Source organism: Psittacula echo (genome assembly GCF_963264785.1).
Source record: "Psittacula echo genome assembly, chromosome: 2".
Classification (NCBI taxonomy): Eukaryota; Metazoa; Chordata; class Aves; order Psittaciformes; family Psittacidae; genus Psittacula; species Psittacula echo.
In genome coordinates, this window is record NC_137737.1 from 6,205,400 (window position 1) to 6,222,855 (window position 17,456).

At 40.6% G+C, this 17,456-nt stretch overlaps 1 protein-coding gene across 5 annotated transcripts in view; it reads right to left on the minus strand.

Moving 5' to 3' along the window:
* Window positions 1-17,456, minus strand: part of DNAJC13 (DnaJ heat shock protein family (Hsp40) member C13) — a 55,123-nt gene that overhangs the window by 6,854 nt on the left and 30,813 nt on the right. For 4 of the 5 annotated variants that reach the window (XM_080611557.1, XM_080611556.1, XM_080611554.1 and 1 more), the window contains 23 exons: window positions 17,158-17,242; window positions 16,531-16,685; window positions 15,541-15,586; window positions 15,174-15,328; window positions 14,334-14,535; window positions 13,480-13,595; window positions 12,685-12,763; window positions 11,969-12,104; window positions 10,721-10,905; window positions 9,225-9,299; window positions 8,733-8,852; window positions 7,694-7,873; window positions 6,655-6,822; window positions 5,974-6,087; window positions 5,525-5,641; window positions 4,768-4,945; window positions 3,653-3,744; window positions 3,214-3,313; window positions 2,710-2,784; window positions 2,434-2,546; window positions 1,858-2,027; window positions 1,461-1,503; window positions 432-605 (listed from right to left, as the gene is read on the minus strand). In XM_080611557.1, the coding sequence (XP_080467683.1) occupies window positions 432-605; window positions 1,461-1,503; window positions 1,858-2,027; window positions 2,434-2,546; window positions 2,710-2,784; window positions 3,214-3,313; window positions 3,653-3,744; window positions 4,768-4,945; window positions 5,525-5,641; window positions 5,974-6,087; window positions 6,655-6,822; window positions 7,694-7,873; window positions 8,733-8,852; window positions 9,225-9,299; window positions 10,721-10,905; window positions 11,969-12,104; window positions 12,685-12,763; window positions 13,480-13,595; window positions 14,334-14,535; window positions 15,174-15,328; window positions 15,541-15,586; window positions 16,531-16,685; window positions 17,158-17,242 (2,878 nt within the window). The remainder of the gene's footprint in view (window positions 1-431; window positions 606-1,460; window positions 1,504-1,857; window positions 2,028-2,433; window positions 2,547-2,709; window positions 2,785-3,213; window positions 3,314-3,652; window positions 3,745-4,767; window positions 4,946-5,524; window positions 5,642-5,973; window positions 6,088-6,654; window positions 6,823-7,693; window positions 7,874-8,732; window positions 8,853-9,224; window positions 9,300-10,720; window positions 10,906-11,968; window positions 12,105-12,684; window positions 12,764-13,479; window positions 13,596-14,333; window positions 14,536-15,173; window positions 15,329-15,540; window positions 15,587-16,530; window positions 16,686-17,157; window positions 17,243-17,456) is intronic. The other variant, XM_080611558.1, reaches the window with a different exon arrangement.

Below are 17,456 nucleotides of genomic sequence, written 5' to 3' on the forward strand. Positions count from 1 at the left end.
CCACTGATTGTTAGATGGCAGCCTGGTGCAGGTCACAGGTTACACAAGAATGGGAAACCAGTGTTGCAAAAGGACATGAGAAGTGTCAAGAGTTGAAAACTTCTAAGCAGGATGGAACAAGTGCCATTTGCTTAGGTTGGTCAGTCATGGGATAATTTAAGACACTTCATTAGTTAAGCCTCATCTCTATCACAGAATAAAGCCTCTAAGATCTACTGAAGTTAGTTCTATGCCTTCAGGGACTTTAAATGCATTGACTCATGCTCAGAAGTCACCTAAATACATAAACATGCTTTTATAGAGAGCCAGAAAAGAGACCAAAGGGCATCATGTAAGAAAGCATGAGAATCCAAGTTACTCAGATACTGAAAGACTAAAAGCTTAAAACTGCTAAATAAATCCAAAGAGCAGAATCAGAAAATCCATCTTACATGGGGGTTATTCTTCTCCAGCAGTTCAGTAAACTTTTCCAACAGTGCAATGAGAAATTCTCTTGGTTTCCGTAAAACCCAGGCCGGCTGGGCAATAAAAATCCTTAGGAAGACTCCCCCCACTGAAAGTTCACCTTCTGCCTCACCATACACCACAGCAAAGTCTTCAGGAAGCTGTTGATTGTAAAGTAGAGTTATTGGCAGGGGCATTTGTGAGAGCTGACATCGTTCCTTTAACATCACGGCTCTAGGGGTAAGGGTCACTGAACTAACTATTCTCCAAAACCAAGGAACACTTCATCTTGAAGGAACACGAGCTAAAGAAGCAAGAGAACAGTGCAGGCAGTACTGCTACAGTGGAACTTTCAAAGAACACAGGTAACTGAGTCTACATCTAACCTAGTTCAAGAGAAATACCAGCAACAAGACCGATAAAACAGCCCTGCTTGTACACCTCAAGGGAAGGTTTCTCACCATCAACCATCAAAGCCTCCAGTTTCCTCCTGCATCTAAACAGCCATCCTTGCATGTGTTTAGCTGTTTTAGTGTTGAACTGTTGGGAGGAAGTCATACCAGGCCTTTCACAGATCCTGGGAAGTAACTACAGACTGACACAACTCACTGATGTACCCAACATGATAGAATGGACAGTGAGTTTTGAGACTCAGTGGCTTCCTGAACATTCACCAAGAGCAAGATAACTGCGGCAATATAACCAGTGACAGGACTTTTCCCAGGAAATCCATATTCTCCTTTGCTGCTGACTTTTGATAAGTTTTAGAATGACCTGAACGGTCAGAAAATTCAGGCTATTACTGGCAAAACCACTGCCAATGCAGTGTCTGATTTCAAGGTACCAGAAACAACAAAAGCATCAATTCAACATTAAAACAGTTACGTTAGCACAGAACTAAGTTCCTATTGGTACTTTAAGACAAAAGCCTGCCAGAGAGTTACATACATGCAGATACTATCAGCTGGCTTAAAGTCTCCCTGGATGCACTCGAAGCAGAAACAGTGTCCTCTTACCTTCCAGTTAGTGTCAGGGTTGTCCCTCTGAAGTTTAAAGTGCCTTCAAAAAGAAAGTACATTTAAACAAGCAGTGAAAGAAGCAGTTTTTCCTGCTTGACACCTCAGTCTCCCCCCTTGTTGTGAAGGAGTTCCAGTTTTTGACCCCATTTTCTCCTCGCTGTAACCCCCCTTCCACCCCCCAGCAGTGAGCAAATACCTGGATTGTGCATAAGCTGCACTTGCATCACTGAGTAACAGCTATGATACACAGTGAACAAGTTCCTTCTCCCTGAAGTCTGCCTTGCAAGGATCCTACCTTTTACAGGCAGAACTGTCTGATAGTTGTATAGCAACTCTGGTTTACTGCCACCAAAAGAGCCTCAGTTAAGGAAAGAATTAGCAGATCTCCACATACTCAAGCATCATTTCTCGAACTGTTGTTGATACTTTCTCCCTGGAGTTGTCATTCCAAATTAACTCCGGATTTTCATGAGTTCCCTCAAAGATATGAACAGCAGCTTCAGGGTTGTCTCTCATGGCATCCATGAAGACTCCAGGTAAAAACTTCATCAGTGTAATTCTAACCTAGAAATGATGATCAGAATTGACATTTCGTACATTGTAAGACACACTGACAGAACAGAGAACTCCAGGAAGTGCAAGTATTTATAGTGCTATCATGCCAACTGCTAGAACACAACGCCACCAAACAACAGTGCTATCATTTTAAATAGCAGTAGCCTCAGGCTGGTGACAGGTCTCAAATCTGGGGACCTAGAAGTCATTACAACTAAAAACCAAGCTGCGTAGAGCAGGTACAGTAAATACAACTGCTGCTAGAAGTCTGCTCACCCTTCTGAAAAAGCCAGATTGCTCTTCACATGAATGTTTCAGTCACAGAACAGGTTTTATTCTTTTGTTCTGTCTTTACAGCAAGGCAGGTAATAAATATCAGGACAAGAGTTCCAACAAGACCTCTTAAGATCCTTACCTTTGGACCCACCAGTTTATCTGCAGTCATTTTGGCAAAGAGCTCTGCTGTTTGGGCTCGAACCTGCGGATGAGTTGAGTTGCAAAACATGTCCAGTAAGTAGATTAAAGCACCTGTACAAAGAGATGGGAAAACATTCAGGTTTTCTGCTGGTCACAAGTAGTGTGTATTCACCAATTCCACATTGATTGTTCTAAAGGGAAGAGGAGGATTTGACCACTGTATTTACTTTAAGTCCTGTGTTGCAGAACCATTTGCTTTCAGTGAGCACTGTACCTTTTGCCATGGCCTCTTTGATTATTTTTGTGCTAGATGTCAAAGCATACAAAGTCTCAAGGACAAGCTGCCGACCTGTCAAAACAAAAAGTATCAAGAACTTTGATTAGTTAATAGTCTTTATGGCACAAAGAGGAACTAAACGGATCTTAACAGAAAGCTGTATCAAAACTGCAATAAAGCTTGTGATAATTTCAAGCTTGGAGATTTCTAGCTAAACTCAGTTAAGGAATGTCCTATTGTACATTCTAGTGTGGCACAACTTCTTAATCTACCTCAACTGAGATTTATTACCTCAGTTCCTTAAGTTAGTCAGTGAAGTACCACACACTTCAAACACTTGCAATGCCCATGTTTCAGCTCACACATTTAAGACAACAAACAGGTTAGTGAAATGCTATTTTAGCCTATATCTCAGTAGTAAGCTCAGCCAGCTGCATTCTAATTAATTTCTGAGTTAGAAACCCTTTGCCTTGCAAGACTTCAGGATTATATAGTACATACTTGAAGGTAAGGAATGCAGGAGTGCCAGTAAATTGGCAAGAACCATTGCCTCAGCAATGTTGTTAACACATTCTTGGTTACTTGTCACTATGTTCACCACCTGTAAAAGATCACAAACAACACTTGATTATACTCCAGCTGTATACTCCAGAAAATGCAGTGTAGGAAGCCAGTCACCTCACTGGCCAACATAGCTAGTATCTATAATGGTTATTCCCATCACCAAATTGTCTTTTCACCTTAAGAGATGGGAGCAAGGACAGTGGCAAGAAACTGTCACTTGTTCCTCCAAGGAGGAACTGACACCTTGGAACCCCAATCTTGATACTTTTTAGGTAACTAACAGTTACCCAGTCAGTTTTGTTTATGCTGATTCTGTACAGCATCCAGACAAGGGGATTTGTGATGGTTTGTCTGGTTGATTGGTTTGGGTTTTTACCTCCAGAGCCAACTGCTGCACCTGGCCAGCTCCATGAACACGCAGAAGGGAGAATATCAACTTAAAGTGACCTATGCATTCACACTCAGAACCTGCAAGAGACCAAGTAAGTTATTCTCTTCATGTTAGCCAAAGCATTCACTGAAAGCTGTCCCAAGACCACGTTTCACTTTACAGCGGTGTTAAAGACTGCATGTGTGTATATAGTCTGCCAAAGTAGTTAGAACAGTTCCAACAGGGCAGCACCTGCTAAAGGGTTAGAAAATGATGACGCTCTGTCTATTAATGTAGCTTCCACAAGGTCACATATCAACAGTGTTTCAAAAGCAGAGGATACTTCCTCCCTCTAAAGCATGTGACTGAGCTAGTTTTCTTGCACTCCCTAGTTCCTTGCATTACGAGTTATCATCAATCATCAGTACTTCTTGTGTTCAAATACACCTCCCTTTCTGATTTTCCCAGCTCAGAGCAGGGTTGCTATCTGCTTATATCAGGCTTATAATTGCCAAATACAGAGAATCCAGTCAGAGAACAACCTAACCAGCTATTAATAGAAGCTATGACAGTAACATGATTTGCTTTTAGAACTAACACAGTACAGTAGGAAAACATCCTAATTATGTCTCAGGCTTTTCAAGCCTGTACATCAATACCCGCTCATTAACCTTCGCTGGTATTAGCTGCGCGCACTCAAGAACATCTTTTCCTGCTTTAGTAAGGCCCTGACATGTTTTTAGGTTTTACTAGTATGCAGTACTCGGCTCAAGGAGGTTCTTCCTGAAGCAAGGAAGTTTAAAGATCAGCTAAAGATTCTTTGAAGGATGACAAAAAGTTTTATCCAAAAGGTTTAAGTCTTCCTGGCAAAAGCAGGCTAGAATTAAACCCCAATGTTTCAGAAAATAAAATAGATAAGGCTTAGATTTCACGCAAAACTAATCCATCTACTGATAATGGTCTCTGGGCAGGGAGGAAAAGCCTGTATGGCTTTATCAAAGTGCTAGTCTGTCAGCCAACAAAACAAGTTTCCTTCTGGCTGGAAGATAAAGGCCAAGGAGGTCTGCATTTTTAAGGTTGTCCACAAGAAAGCCACCAGGGAAGTTCAGTTTTAAGCTTACCTGGGTTGTGTTTTATCACGTTTCTCAGAGCCTCCAAGGCCATCTCAACTCTCCGTAACCGATCTCCATGTTGATTGGACTCGACTTTCCCTGTCTGGGTTATTGCCATTAGCGTATGAAGGTACTGTGCTTGTGAGCCAATGTAATCCAAGAGGCTTGCAGCAAATGCTTTCGGAAGCTTCAAAGTAGAGATGAGAGCATTTTTAGCTGTGTGATGCAACAGTGTTCACACTAGAAGAAAGCGTATCCAAGTAACTTGTCCTACATTTCACAAATCCCTTTCTTCCAGACAAGCAGACAGGAAACACTTTGCTACTAGGATCACTATAATATCTGGAGCATGTCAACCCTATTTCAATCTAAACACACCCTTACAAAGCTGCTACTACTTCAACAGCACTCTTAAGGTGTGTGTTTCTCTCTCTCTCTCTCTCTATATATATATATAAGTAGACAGCAAAGCCATGAGACAGAATCACCACCTCCTGTAAGTACTGAATCAATCTGAGCATCTGCAGTCGAACCTGTTAGAGAACAGGCATTAAGACACCCAAAGCAGCACGTTTTATGACAAATTTGTACTTGTTTAATTTATTCTGCTCCAACAGAGATATTCCATAACATGCTCATCCCATTGAAGGAAGCTTCCATAAGCCTTTGTATTTTCTCCAGTCTGTTCGTATTGACAGATAGATAAAGAGGAAGAAGTAGCATTCCAAAGACTTTTTTCAACAGGAAGGTCTTAGCTACATCTCACCTCTAGCTGGAAGGTAGGGACCTCATTGTAGACTCTAACAAAAATCTCTCCCACAATAAGTTCCTTTGCATGGTCACTGAAGACAAAGTCAGATCCATAGCTCTTGTCACAATCACCCTTTAAAGCAGAGAGAAGCAACACAAGTTCACATAGAAAACAATCTTGTCAGAAGTGTGAAGCTATAACCCAATAAATGAAATAGACAATATCCAAACAGAAAACTTACAGATTTAGCAAAATCACAAGCTCTGATTGAAACATTACAAGAAATAAATACACAAACTCTTAGGTTTTGTTTTCTTTAAGACTGCTAAATGAAGAAAGTGACTTAGGCACAGACAACAATGAACACTTGTATTAACTATACCACTGCATTACAAGTGGATGTACCAAAACATGAAACAGGTTTAAAAAGATAGTAGTGGGATTTAAAATACAGAGTGTCTTACTTTCTTAATCATGCTTTCTTGTTGAGATTCCAAAAACTCAACTAGTTCAGCTCTTGTCCCATTGTTCCAGATTAAGTAGGGGTTCTCTGTGTTACTGTTAAGCATCTTCAGAGTCTAAGAAATAAGGAACTCATGTGATGTAATGCATTTACAAACAGTAAATTTACAAACAGTTCGATCACTATGCACAATAATCAGCATGTTTCATGATATTAGTTAACCACATACTAGAAAAACAGTATGTGTAAGTTATTTGGTACAGTACAATGTACGTTTTCATTTTTCTTTATGCTGTTTGGAGCCATGCTTAGTTCAATTGCCCTTTTGATAGTGAGCAGCAGCTGTGAAGTATCTCTTTGTAGATGACTTCCTTGGTACCACTTTTAAAGAGAAGTTTAGTGTTTGCTCTCTATCATCATTATATCCTTAAGCCTTAAACAATTTATTTCTTTGTTCCCATAATATTATCCTACAGGGTACTGTTCCTGCCTGTTGTGTCTGAGGCTAAACCAACTTCTTTTCCTTGCCTTTACTCCAAATGCAAAGAAAACAAATTGCACTGCTATTCTCTGTATCAAGTTGGTCTAAGAGAGTTTTGGTTGGTCTAAGAGAGTGTTTTAGAAGTGATTAGGTATTCCTTTCATTAATCACTAAGGTAAGTTCTGGCCAACACATACTTACCTCAGTAGGACTGACCACAGAGAGCTTCCTTGCAATATAGGGTGTCAGCATTCCAGCCAAGCTTTTCCTTATTGTTGGGTTTTCAGGTGTAGCTTGTTCTTCAGACAGATACCCTCCAAGGCGACTCAGAGCCAGGAGACTGAGCTTAGCAAGGCTATTTGCTACCTCCTGAAAAGCACAGAGTTAAAAACCCTTAGAGCTTACCACAGAAACGTCAGAATAGCCAGAAAGAGTTGTCCAACACTTCCACACCAGAACAAACTATTGCTATTCTCTATTTACCTGCACCACTAATTATGCACTGATAGAACACTAAGTACTGCAGAGCAGCACATACAATCACTGTGTTGTGTGCAATAATAAATGTCATGAGCACTGATAAGTAAGAAAAACCGTGGCACCACGATGAGCTGAAAACTACAAGAGGTATTTAGTGTAATAGCTGCTGACCAGTCAACAGTTCCTACTAGCATAATCAAATATCAGCATAACAAGCCTTTTATGACAGTGATACAAACAGTTAATAACTCCAGACTGTTCAAAGCTCATCTCATCCAGTAGCTGAGGAAGAAATGCCATACTTAGAGGTTCACCATTCAAGGAAATGGAAGTGTGAAGCTACTTGCATAGCTGTGGGGCAAAGGGACAATACAGTCCTAACCTAAAGTATTTCAGATAAGTTCATGGTATCAGTAGAGAACACCTTCAGTTGAGCTTCAAGAGGCAAAAAACGCAACCAAACAAAACTTCTGATAGCAGAAATGTACTTTTTTACTGGTCATAGTAGGTAAAAATCTCTTGCATTAAGTCTACCAGAAACTCCAGGGTTTGGCAGCTTTAACATTTGAACTCAAAACACAAGCTACTCAAAAAAAACCCCAAACCCCAGCATTACATAAAGGTCTCCTTCCAAAACTATTCTATTATTGCTCGTGTAATTCAAGGACTCTCACAAGTACTTGAAAACACTTAAGTTTGTTACCACGAGATGCAAGCAACAACTCTTGGTGCCTGAAAGCATGCGCCTTGTTAACATTACCTGGTGATTTGAATCTTCACTTTTCTGAATACCACTCTCTTCTAGTGTATAGTCATAGTTGAAGAGGTAACCCAGCAAGTACCAGAGAACTCCAGCTTGGAACAAGTGTGTTTGTAGCCAGTAGTCTAAGGCAAAGGAGCTCACACACTCTACTCCCAGAGCAGCTACTCGTGGTATATTCTGAGGGAGGGAAAAGAAACTTGCCTTAGTACCTGTGACCAAAGCAAGCCAGCTGGCTTCATTACCAAAGACTTAAAGTCAAAACTTGCTCATATCTACACAGCACAAAGATGAAATCTGAAGTAGACTGAACATTATCTATGGTCAAGTTCAGTGTCCAGTAGCCAAAACCATGACTAACGAGTCAGCATACTTCAGAGGAATAGTACTTGAATAGGTATTTATACGATTATAAAGGGGCATTGAGAAACTGGTGGAAAAACAGTTCAAGAAGGTAGCAGAAATTCCCAGGTGAGGTTTTTGTGCCAATACCTTTGCTCTGCAGGGACTAAGGAGCACACAAGCATCTACAGTCAATTAGTATAGTCTGATTTTAGTCTTGTGTTTTCTATAGTCTTCTATTTCCACATACCTCATATGAGAAGCATAAAGACAAGCTCTCCTTTCTTAATACAGACGAACCCCAACATTTATATAACATGAGGCCAGTTCTGGAGAGCTAAATGGCATCAAAACTTCTTGTATACTGTTTCCAAAGTATATGACAATTTAGGAGTCTGCTTACGTAACACCTAGCTCTAGTTCTTTTACCTGCTGATTTAGTAAACCAATGAGTTAGACATGTCAGTTAAAGGGCAAAAGTAACTGAATCCTTACACTGATTGTATTTTAAGTCTGCCAAATGGATTCTACTATAAGATTGAGAACAAGGCAGCAGAGTTATCTATCCCATGATTAGCAGGGATCTTACAGAAGGATTTAAAGTCTCTAAAATTGTCCTATCTCCCTTAAAAGTAGAACATTCCCCATAACATTTAACAGTTAAATACCCATTTACACAAAGAAAAGGAGCTCTTACCTTGCCATAATACAGTAGTCTACAGAGGTCCTTAATGATGTTAGGCATTTCTGTAATCTTCTCTCTGCACTCCTCAAACTGAGCTGCCACACTGTAACACTTACTAACATATCCACATACCTACAAAAAGCAGTATTTTATTGGTTCCAAGTGGTGGGGAAATGCATGTTTACAATCCCATTTTTAATGTATTTAATACTACATTAATATTTTATATTTTTCTATATATACACACTTGTATAATATCATATTTTATTATATGTGCATATATTATTATAGTGCTAAATGCTCCATCCTTGGCAGCGTTCAAGGCCAGGTTGGACAGAGCCTTGGGTGACGTGATCTAGTGGAAGGCGTCCCTGCCCGTGGCAGAGGGTTGAAACCTGATGATCTTAAGGTCCTTTCCAACCCAAACCAGTCTGTGATTCTATGCTTCTATATGAACTGTCTCTGGAGAAGCTGTTACCATCAGTTAAAACTGATGCGACTTACCTGTACAGACATATCATCTGGTTTACTAGAACGAGTCAACACCGCTACACAACGATTAAATGCTTCTTGCAATACCTGTAAGGATTGGATGATGCATAAACTCAGTCATAACAAAAACTGATAAAGGCTGGCAGAAATAAAACATTAGCTGGTAAACCCATTTTTAATGGCTGAAGGAAAACACTGGACAAAATCTACTGCTTAATCCAATGGTTATTAGAGGAAAAATGCCTTGCAAGAGCTGGTACTAGCCTTTGGTGCTTTTGAGTTGGTAGCTTCTCACATGTGAGCTCATACCTCACAAAGTTTGCAGATGACACCAAGCTGGGCAGGAGTTAAGATCTGCTGAGGGGCAGAAAGGCACTAGAGAGGAATCAGGACAGGTTGGATTGATGAGCTGAAGCCAGTCATGAGGTTCAGCAAGGCTCAGTGCCGGGTCCTGCACTTGGTCCATAACAAACCCCCGCAATGCTCCAGGCTTGGGGCAGAGTGGCTGGAAACTGCTCATGGAAAAGGACCTGGAGGGTGCTGATTGACAGAGCTGAACATGAGCAGTTTGTGCCCAGGCAGCCAAGAAGCCCCCAGCATCCTGGCCTGTATCAGCACCAGTGTGGCAGCAGGGCCAGGGCAGGGATTGTGCCCCTGTGATGGGCACTGGTGAGGCTGCACCTCAAATCCTGTGTTCAGTTCTGGGCCCCTCACTACAAGAGAGACATTGAGGTGCTGGAGCAGGGCCAGAGAAGGGCAATGGAGCTGGTGCAGGGCCTGGAGCACAGTGTGATGGGGAACGGCTGAGGGACCTGGGGGGTTCAGTCTGGAGAAGAGAAGGCTCAGGGGGGACCTGATTGCTCCCTACAACTGCCTGACAGGAGGATGGAGTGAGGTGGGGTCGGTCTCTGCTCCCAAGGAACAAGGGACAGGACAAGAGGAAATGGCCTCAAGTTGCACCAGGGGAGGTTTAGACTGGAGATGAGCAACAATTTCCTCCCAGAAAGGCTTGTCTAGCATTAGAACAGGCTGCCTAGGGCAGTGGTTAAGCCACCATCCCTGGGGGTATTTAAAAGACCTGTAGCGACATGGGTTTAGTGTGATTTGGCAGTGTTAAGTTAGCGGTTGGACCCAATGATCTTAAAGGTCTTTCTCAGCCTAAATGATTGTACTATGTGCAGTGGAAAGCCCTTCTGCTCAAGTGACTTGTTCATCTATTCTTTCACATACAGAATGCAGAAGCTCTCAACAGGAGTTTTGTAGAGAAGCAGAGAAACATCACTTGTAGTTTGGTTATCCACAGTTCAACAGACAAGTCTACATCCAGAAAGGGGTATACTCTGCAAGAGGCTTCTCCTACTGCATCCAGAAAAAGAGACAGTAAGACTGGAGAAGTGTCTCAACAAGACCAAAAGTGATTCTCAGTTGCATCTGTTGCCTTAAGCATTGAGGATTGTGGAAAGTTATAGACTAAAAGAATTCATTTCGGTAAGTTTCTTTCCAGTTACCTCAATTCCATTTTCTCTTCTCAGTTCCTCTGCATTTAATGCTGAGCAATTGACAGTATGAAAAGCAAGTTCTGTAGCAGCAGGCAACAGAGGAGATTCTTTGGAAAACAAAAGGTCATCTGACGTTTCAATGTTAATAGTCTTTATCAGCATAGGATAGCCTGCATACTTGTAAGGTTTTAACTCTGAAAGAGGAAAAAAAGTCAAAGGTTACACACAAAAGCAAATTAAACCACTGCATAATTGTCAGCAGAATATGTATCAGATATAGAATGACTATAGAATGGTAAAGAAAGCCAACACTTGGGAAAACTGAAGCATGACTAAGCAGTCCACACAATCCGACTCCTTGGTCACATAAGACTGTTCAATGAGAGAAGCTGAAAGAACTCATTTAAGATTAGAAAGACTTATCTCCATCTCAGCAAACCCTCAAGTTCAGAGCCTCTCAAATGATGCTTGTCTGTCTCCAGAGAAACACAAGTATAGCTTAGTCTGGCAGAGGCCAGGACTGTTCAACAATAAGCCTATAAGGACCTTTCCAGTTTGACGCATTTTAAATGATTCTGGTTTTTATTCTTAAGGTTCAGCGGTGCTAAAGAACAACTATGCAAGTCCACATCAGTGTCACTGCCTCCACACAACGGACAGACCTATGACTGCATACGAGGGTCTTAGCTCACCATTTATGCAGCAAAAGACTGCAACTTTGCAAGACTTAGACACTCCAGCAGCTGCCAGCCAGGTACTTGAGCTAGAGCTACAGGTAGAGGGTTAGGGTACTCCAGTTATCCCTCTTTCCCAGCTGGGTTGTGAAAGAGGTACTGTTGCGGCACAATCACCACAGTAGTCAATTTCTGCAAGACTGTCTCGTTTTTAATAGCCACATGAGTGTAATCTCATTTATACCCAGAACCTGCCATCTGGGTGACTGAGTGAGGACTTTTCTGTACAGACAGAATGTAAATCTAAGTTACACATGGAGGAAGAGTCAAACTGATTACTATTGGAGCAGAGTGTTTCAGAAAGCACTTTATCCTTTTTTTGTGAAGTAAATTTTACTTCAGATCAATTTCCTTCATGGAAGCAAAAGCCCTATTTTGAAGCCCTTTACCATATCTAAATAATGCTGCAGCAAGCCAGAAACCAGATCAACAAAACAGACTCAGGAACAGAGGAGATTAAAACTACCCACAATGGCCACTAAAGAAAGGAACCTCAAACATTCTCCTGAGGCAGTATGCTTACCTTCCTTATGCCTGTTGAAGAGGATGCTTTGAGTTTTCAAGATCAAAATTATGTTTTCTGGATCTGGCCCATCTATCACCTTGGCAGACTTCGTGCACAGAAACTCATATGCTTTATTGACTTTCTCAAACATATCCTGCAAATAAAAAGGAATAGTCTTAAGAGTTGCCAAGAACCCTCTAAATTACTACAAGCCTGCAGCAGTGCTTTAGATGCAGGTAAAAACAGAGAGTTCCAGGTTATTAACTGCAACACTAGCTTTGATGCCTTACTACACTTCAGACAACACTGGTGCAGAGATCAGTTTTCTTTTGTCTCCTAAACTCCACCCTAGGCAAGAGACTAAAACGAATTCACTTCCACTATGACAAAAGCAATAAGTACAGTTTAATCAATTGTAAGAATGGGCAGAGGATGCAGTCTGTCTTTGAAAGGGAGCAATTAGCTTATTTAGGTCCTGCGTAACTCTAAACCAGATGCTTTGAGATGTGGGTCTGACCTGATTACATCAGTTTTCTGTAGAAATACTAATATTCCTTGATGGACACCAATTAAATTACTCCTCTGTAGTACTAATCTGTATTCTAGTACTCACCTAGGGCATGGCTTTTAAAAGGGAGAAAGCAAACTGAAGTGGGCATTTCAGAATTCTTAGTACACAAACCAGCTTAATTTAATCCCAGTCTATTAACACCATCAATTTGTGTCGTACATACCCTGCCTTCTGGATTCTTGTCTGGGTGATATTTTTGTGCCAGCCTGAAATAAGCTTTCCTGATCTTGCTTTCATCATGCCTACAAGAAAACAAGTCCCATTGCATTAAATAACATCAAAAAAACCCCCAACCAAACACAAAAACAAGCCTGGATTTTGACAGCAGTACTAACAGTAACTGCAAGTAAGTGAAAACTATAAAGCTCTTCCAATTGGAAAAATCCTGCTTCATCAGCTGACATTGAATGGTAAATTTAGAGGTTCACGATTTGTAGTACGAGCACTGTTCTTGAAGGAAAAATACAAAGTCCTGTCAGTTCTCTTCCAGAGGCCGGAAGTCAGAAACCAGTGGCAAGGAAGAAACAAAGCCCAAAGATATTATCACCAAGAAAAGGACAATATTTGGCAGGGGGAAGAAGCACGATTAGCGAAACCAAGTTTCACTCTGAACATATTCAAGTTCTGCCATATTCTTTGCTCACTATGGTTGAGTCTAATGCTTGTTCTGTAAAACAGCCTAGTGAATGCTTTGAAGCAGAGCTGAAAATACTTCTCTCCCGCCCCAGTTTCAGATTATCTGAATGTTTCACAGGTATTCTCTCAAAGGCTGGAGCTGGATTTTCAAGCCTTAATTCTTTTCAGATAAAGCAATCTTCTCCTGTGAAAGAAGCAGGTACTAGACATAACTGATACCACTAACTGGTTGCTAAGTTCTGATGTTTGCTCATCAGTTTGTTCCCTGTACAGAGTTTATGTAAATGTAGTTATACAACTTCAAATACTGAAAACAACTTACTGGCCTTGTCCTTTGGGAAGGTTAAGGACTTCATAGGCATCATCTATTGACATGGTAGGTGGCTTCTTTTCTACCTCCTTTTTCCAAGCTTCTAGTGTATCTTTCAAGAGTTTAACCTAAATAAGTAGAGGTTTGTTTACGAGGACACCAGTACACATCATCTTTACTAACAAAGTGCTGCTTTATAAATGAGTCCTTATTACCCCATCACCCTAAGATCAAAGACCTAATCTTTTTACCTTTAGTAATCATGGTTGCCCTCCAGTCACAAAGCAATTAAGACTTTGATTCACTGCAGTGCTATCTTTTATTCACAGTATCTTAAGATCAAAATGTCTATGCAAGAGTCACCTTAGGAGAGAGAGAATCCCTTAAATGATATGCAGTTCACATCTCAGTACTACAGAAGTTGCATAAGTAAAGCTGCTTAGACAGCTCTAGACCATAGACTTATACCCCAAAATCTCATCATTCAGTTAATGTACTGATACCAAGTTAGCTCAGTTTCTTGTACATCGAGGACAAATAAAAACCCAAAAGTGAGGATTCCTCCCCCCCACCAATCACTTGAGGTTCACTGAAACACTATCTGAAGTTTCTTGGCTGCTTTATTTTGCTTTCTTAGTAGTTACCACGAGGACGATGCACTTAACATGTGATTGCTATATGGCACGAAGTCTATTCTGCTTCAAGATAAAGAAGTGTTTAACATATTTGCATGTGAACTGAAAGTCAGGATTGACCAATTACAAATGAACAAACTTAGCATTCGATTTCCTAATTTGTTACAAACCCCACTTCCAGGGCTCTGAAAGATCAAGAACTAAATGAATCCTAAAATACTTCTTACTTACTGGATCTTTAATTGGCCAGTCTGGAAACCTGAACGTATCACAGAGATGTTTGAGGTAATAAATGTTACAGAAGAGCTCGTTTTCCAGTTGTGGATAGTTGATAACTGGGATTGGACAGTATTGGTAGAGTGCTCTTGTATTGCTCTGAAGACGAGGAGTGAAGTCAGCAAGATGAGCGGCAATCTTCTCTATCATAAGACGCCTAAAAGTTAGAGACTTCGGTTTAACACTTGCCAAGCAGTCCTCAATCCCCAGTGACTGTACAAGTGTGGGGAACGATTTCTGCTGTAAAGATTGATCTTTGTAGTTGCCCTACGTTTTAGAAGGGTTCAGAATAGGCTTCGGTCCTATTCTGTTAGAAAACCATTTCAATTCCATGACAATCACATTATTAAAAATGATGTAAAGTAACACTGTGCCCTCCCTCAACACCTCTTTACTTTTTGGGAGACCCTAAAAATGTATTGTAATATTAGAGGTATAGGTCTTAGATAGGTGCTGGCAATAAGTAAGTACAGTATGTGTAAAACAGTCCACATACCCAGTGAAGTCTCACTCACAAAAGGAACTTAATCAAGTATGATAGAGGAGAAGATGTAAAAGTTACAGATATTCAGAAAAATACTCCCCTTTCCACTGACAATTCTGCTCCTCTCCACCCTGTTATTTCTGAGAGAAGCAGAGGGCAATGCAGGACATTGTCCTTGCACAAGGCAAACAGAGAGAAGGAATGAAACCATGGAATCTAGGTATTCTTGGCCTTCTTTAGAAATGGCAAAGCTAAGACCTCTTCAGCATGAAGTGTAGTTCAGATTTGTCTCTCTGACAGAAAACAGTTACCTCATTTCATTGCTCCAAATTGCTTCTGGAGTGTCAAATTCTCCAAGGAAAATCTCTGAAAACTTTTCTGGTTCATAGTTTTCTAAATAACACACCATTGCTTCAGGAAGAACATGTCCAAGTATACTTCTTTGAACTATATCTTGACCTTTTGTCTACAGAAGAGATCACACTGTCATCGCAAAGGTAAGCAGTCTTGATAAGCAACTTCAGATCTAAAAATCCCCTCCCCCTTTCCCTTTTAGTTCTTAAAGGCTAACTCTTGAGACCTTAGAGAAAGAACAAGCATCAAGTATTGTTCAAACGACTACAGGTGGTCTGCAAGATTATTTGGAAAGAGAGGCAGTTATTTTTGCCATCTACTCACTTCTTCAGACTTGAAAGCTTGTTTTGTGTGTGTGTATTTCAAAAACCTACAAGAGAAACAGTAGTTATTTTCTGTTTAATTGATACTTATGGCACCCTGCAAAGATAAGGAGAACAACATAGTTCAGCTGGCAAGCCTCACACATTTACTTGGAGATAAAAAAGTAACAGCAACAACTGCATGAATATCTGTCCAAAGTCCATCAAATCCTTAGGAACTCCAGGTTAAGCACTCCCATGTTTTAAATGTTGCCTTATGTTCATCACTTCAGTTTGAAAGTCCTGTTTCCAAAAGCTTCTTTTCTCCACACAAAAGAAAAAGTGGCAGAGACACAACCTTTCCCTAAAAACCTCTCCTTGCACTGTTAGATCATCACTGCAGAGATGGAACAAGATGATCTCACACTAACTGCTGACAGCCCTGTTACACTACAGTCATCATGTAAACATGCAATCATTTCCCAAGGCATTTATGAAGAGACTTGACTGGAATTCTACAACAGCTTTTTATGAACTATTGACTTCAGAAAAAGAGCACTGGAATGAACTGCAATAGCCACCTCCACATGCGGTGTGTCTGTGGCAGGCAGTACAGACTGATTTAACTATTTCAGGCTTCAATACTAAACCAGGCTATTAGATTTTTCCACCACTTTCGATAGCTGCTTACTATCAAACATCACATGAGCACATTAGTACCATATATTACTTCTCTTGAGTGCTTGTAAGCATTGCTCTACAATAAGCCTTGCCTTGCTGTACTGTTAGAACTATATAACCAGACATGCTCTCCTTCCCACCCTGGCAGGGTCATGAGCAATTCAGTTTTTTAATGCTGACTAAACCATATGGATAGAATTCCTCTTTTTGCTTGCAATCTCATATTTGTTTGCTTGCAATCTCATATTGGTTCTAGCAAGTCACACTCCCTGAAACATTCAGAGCAGCAGTCCTTCTAAAGACCCATTAAGAGGTAGTTTCTTTTCCTTACCTTGCAATAGGAAGTACATTGGAACCCGTGTACATCATGATAAAGAAGAATACTCCACTCAGATAAAAGCGAGGTAACTGAGGGTTATCTTGCATGACATGAAGCAGCAACACAGCGACTTTTTCCACAAGGATAGGATCAAAAGTCAGTAATAGCTGAAATCCAAAACACAAGCATTTATATTAGCTGCTTGAGTAGTGCAGTTACCTAGCCAAAACTGAAGTTTTTGCTAATTCACTACCAGGACAAGCCAGTAAACTTACAAGAGGTTCAGTTAATTACAGCCTCCAAACAACAGGTTTTAATCACAGAATGTTTTAAAATTGGAAGAGACCTCTAAAGGTCATCTTGTTGAACCCCCCTGCTCAAAAGCAGGGTCCTCTTGAGATACATTGTCCAGACTGCTTTTCAGTGTGTCAAGATGGAAATATTACAAATGAGATATGGGCTGAAACAACATGAAATGTGTAACACCCCCCCCAGGGAAATAAACAATTTATTGTCCAGAGATCTGCAGGATGTTACAGATGTCATTTCATGTGTCTGTCCCACTTAAAGCATCCACACAGGTTAGATGGTGGATTAAGTCAGATTTTAACTCAGATACATTTTTAGAGAGCGGCTTACCTGAGTGATATGAGGAAGGCAAGTACTATCTGACAACAGCCTCTTCACTCTAGGCAAAGGTCTTATAATAGCATTGTCTTGATCCCTGAAAAATAAAGTGGCACAGCAGTAAGGACACATGAGCCTTTTTTCTTTCAAGAATGAACAACATAAGCCATAAGGATCAGGCTATTGTGATCATATTCAGTGTCATTTTTCGTTAACTCCAAAGCTTGTTGTTAAAGTAAGCGTGATTTAATGTCATGCATAAAAGCAGCTTTAAGTTAAACAAGAGACTGCCTGCTAGAGTAACACTATGC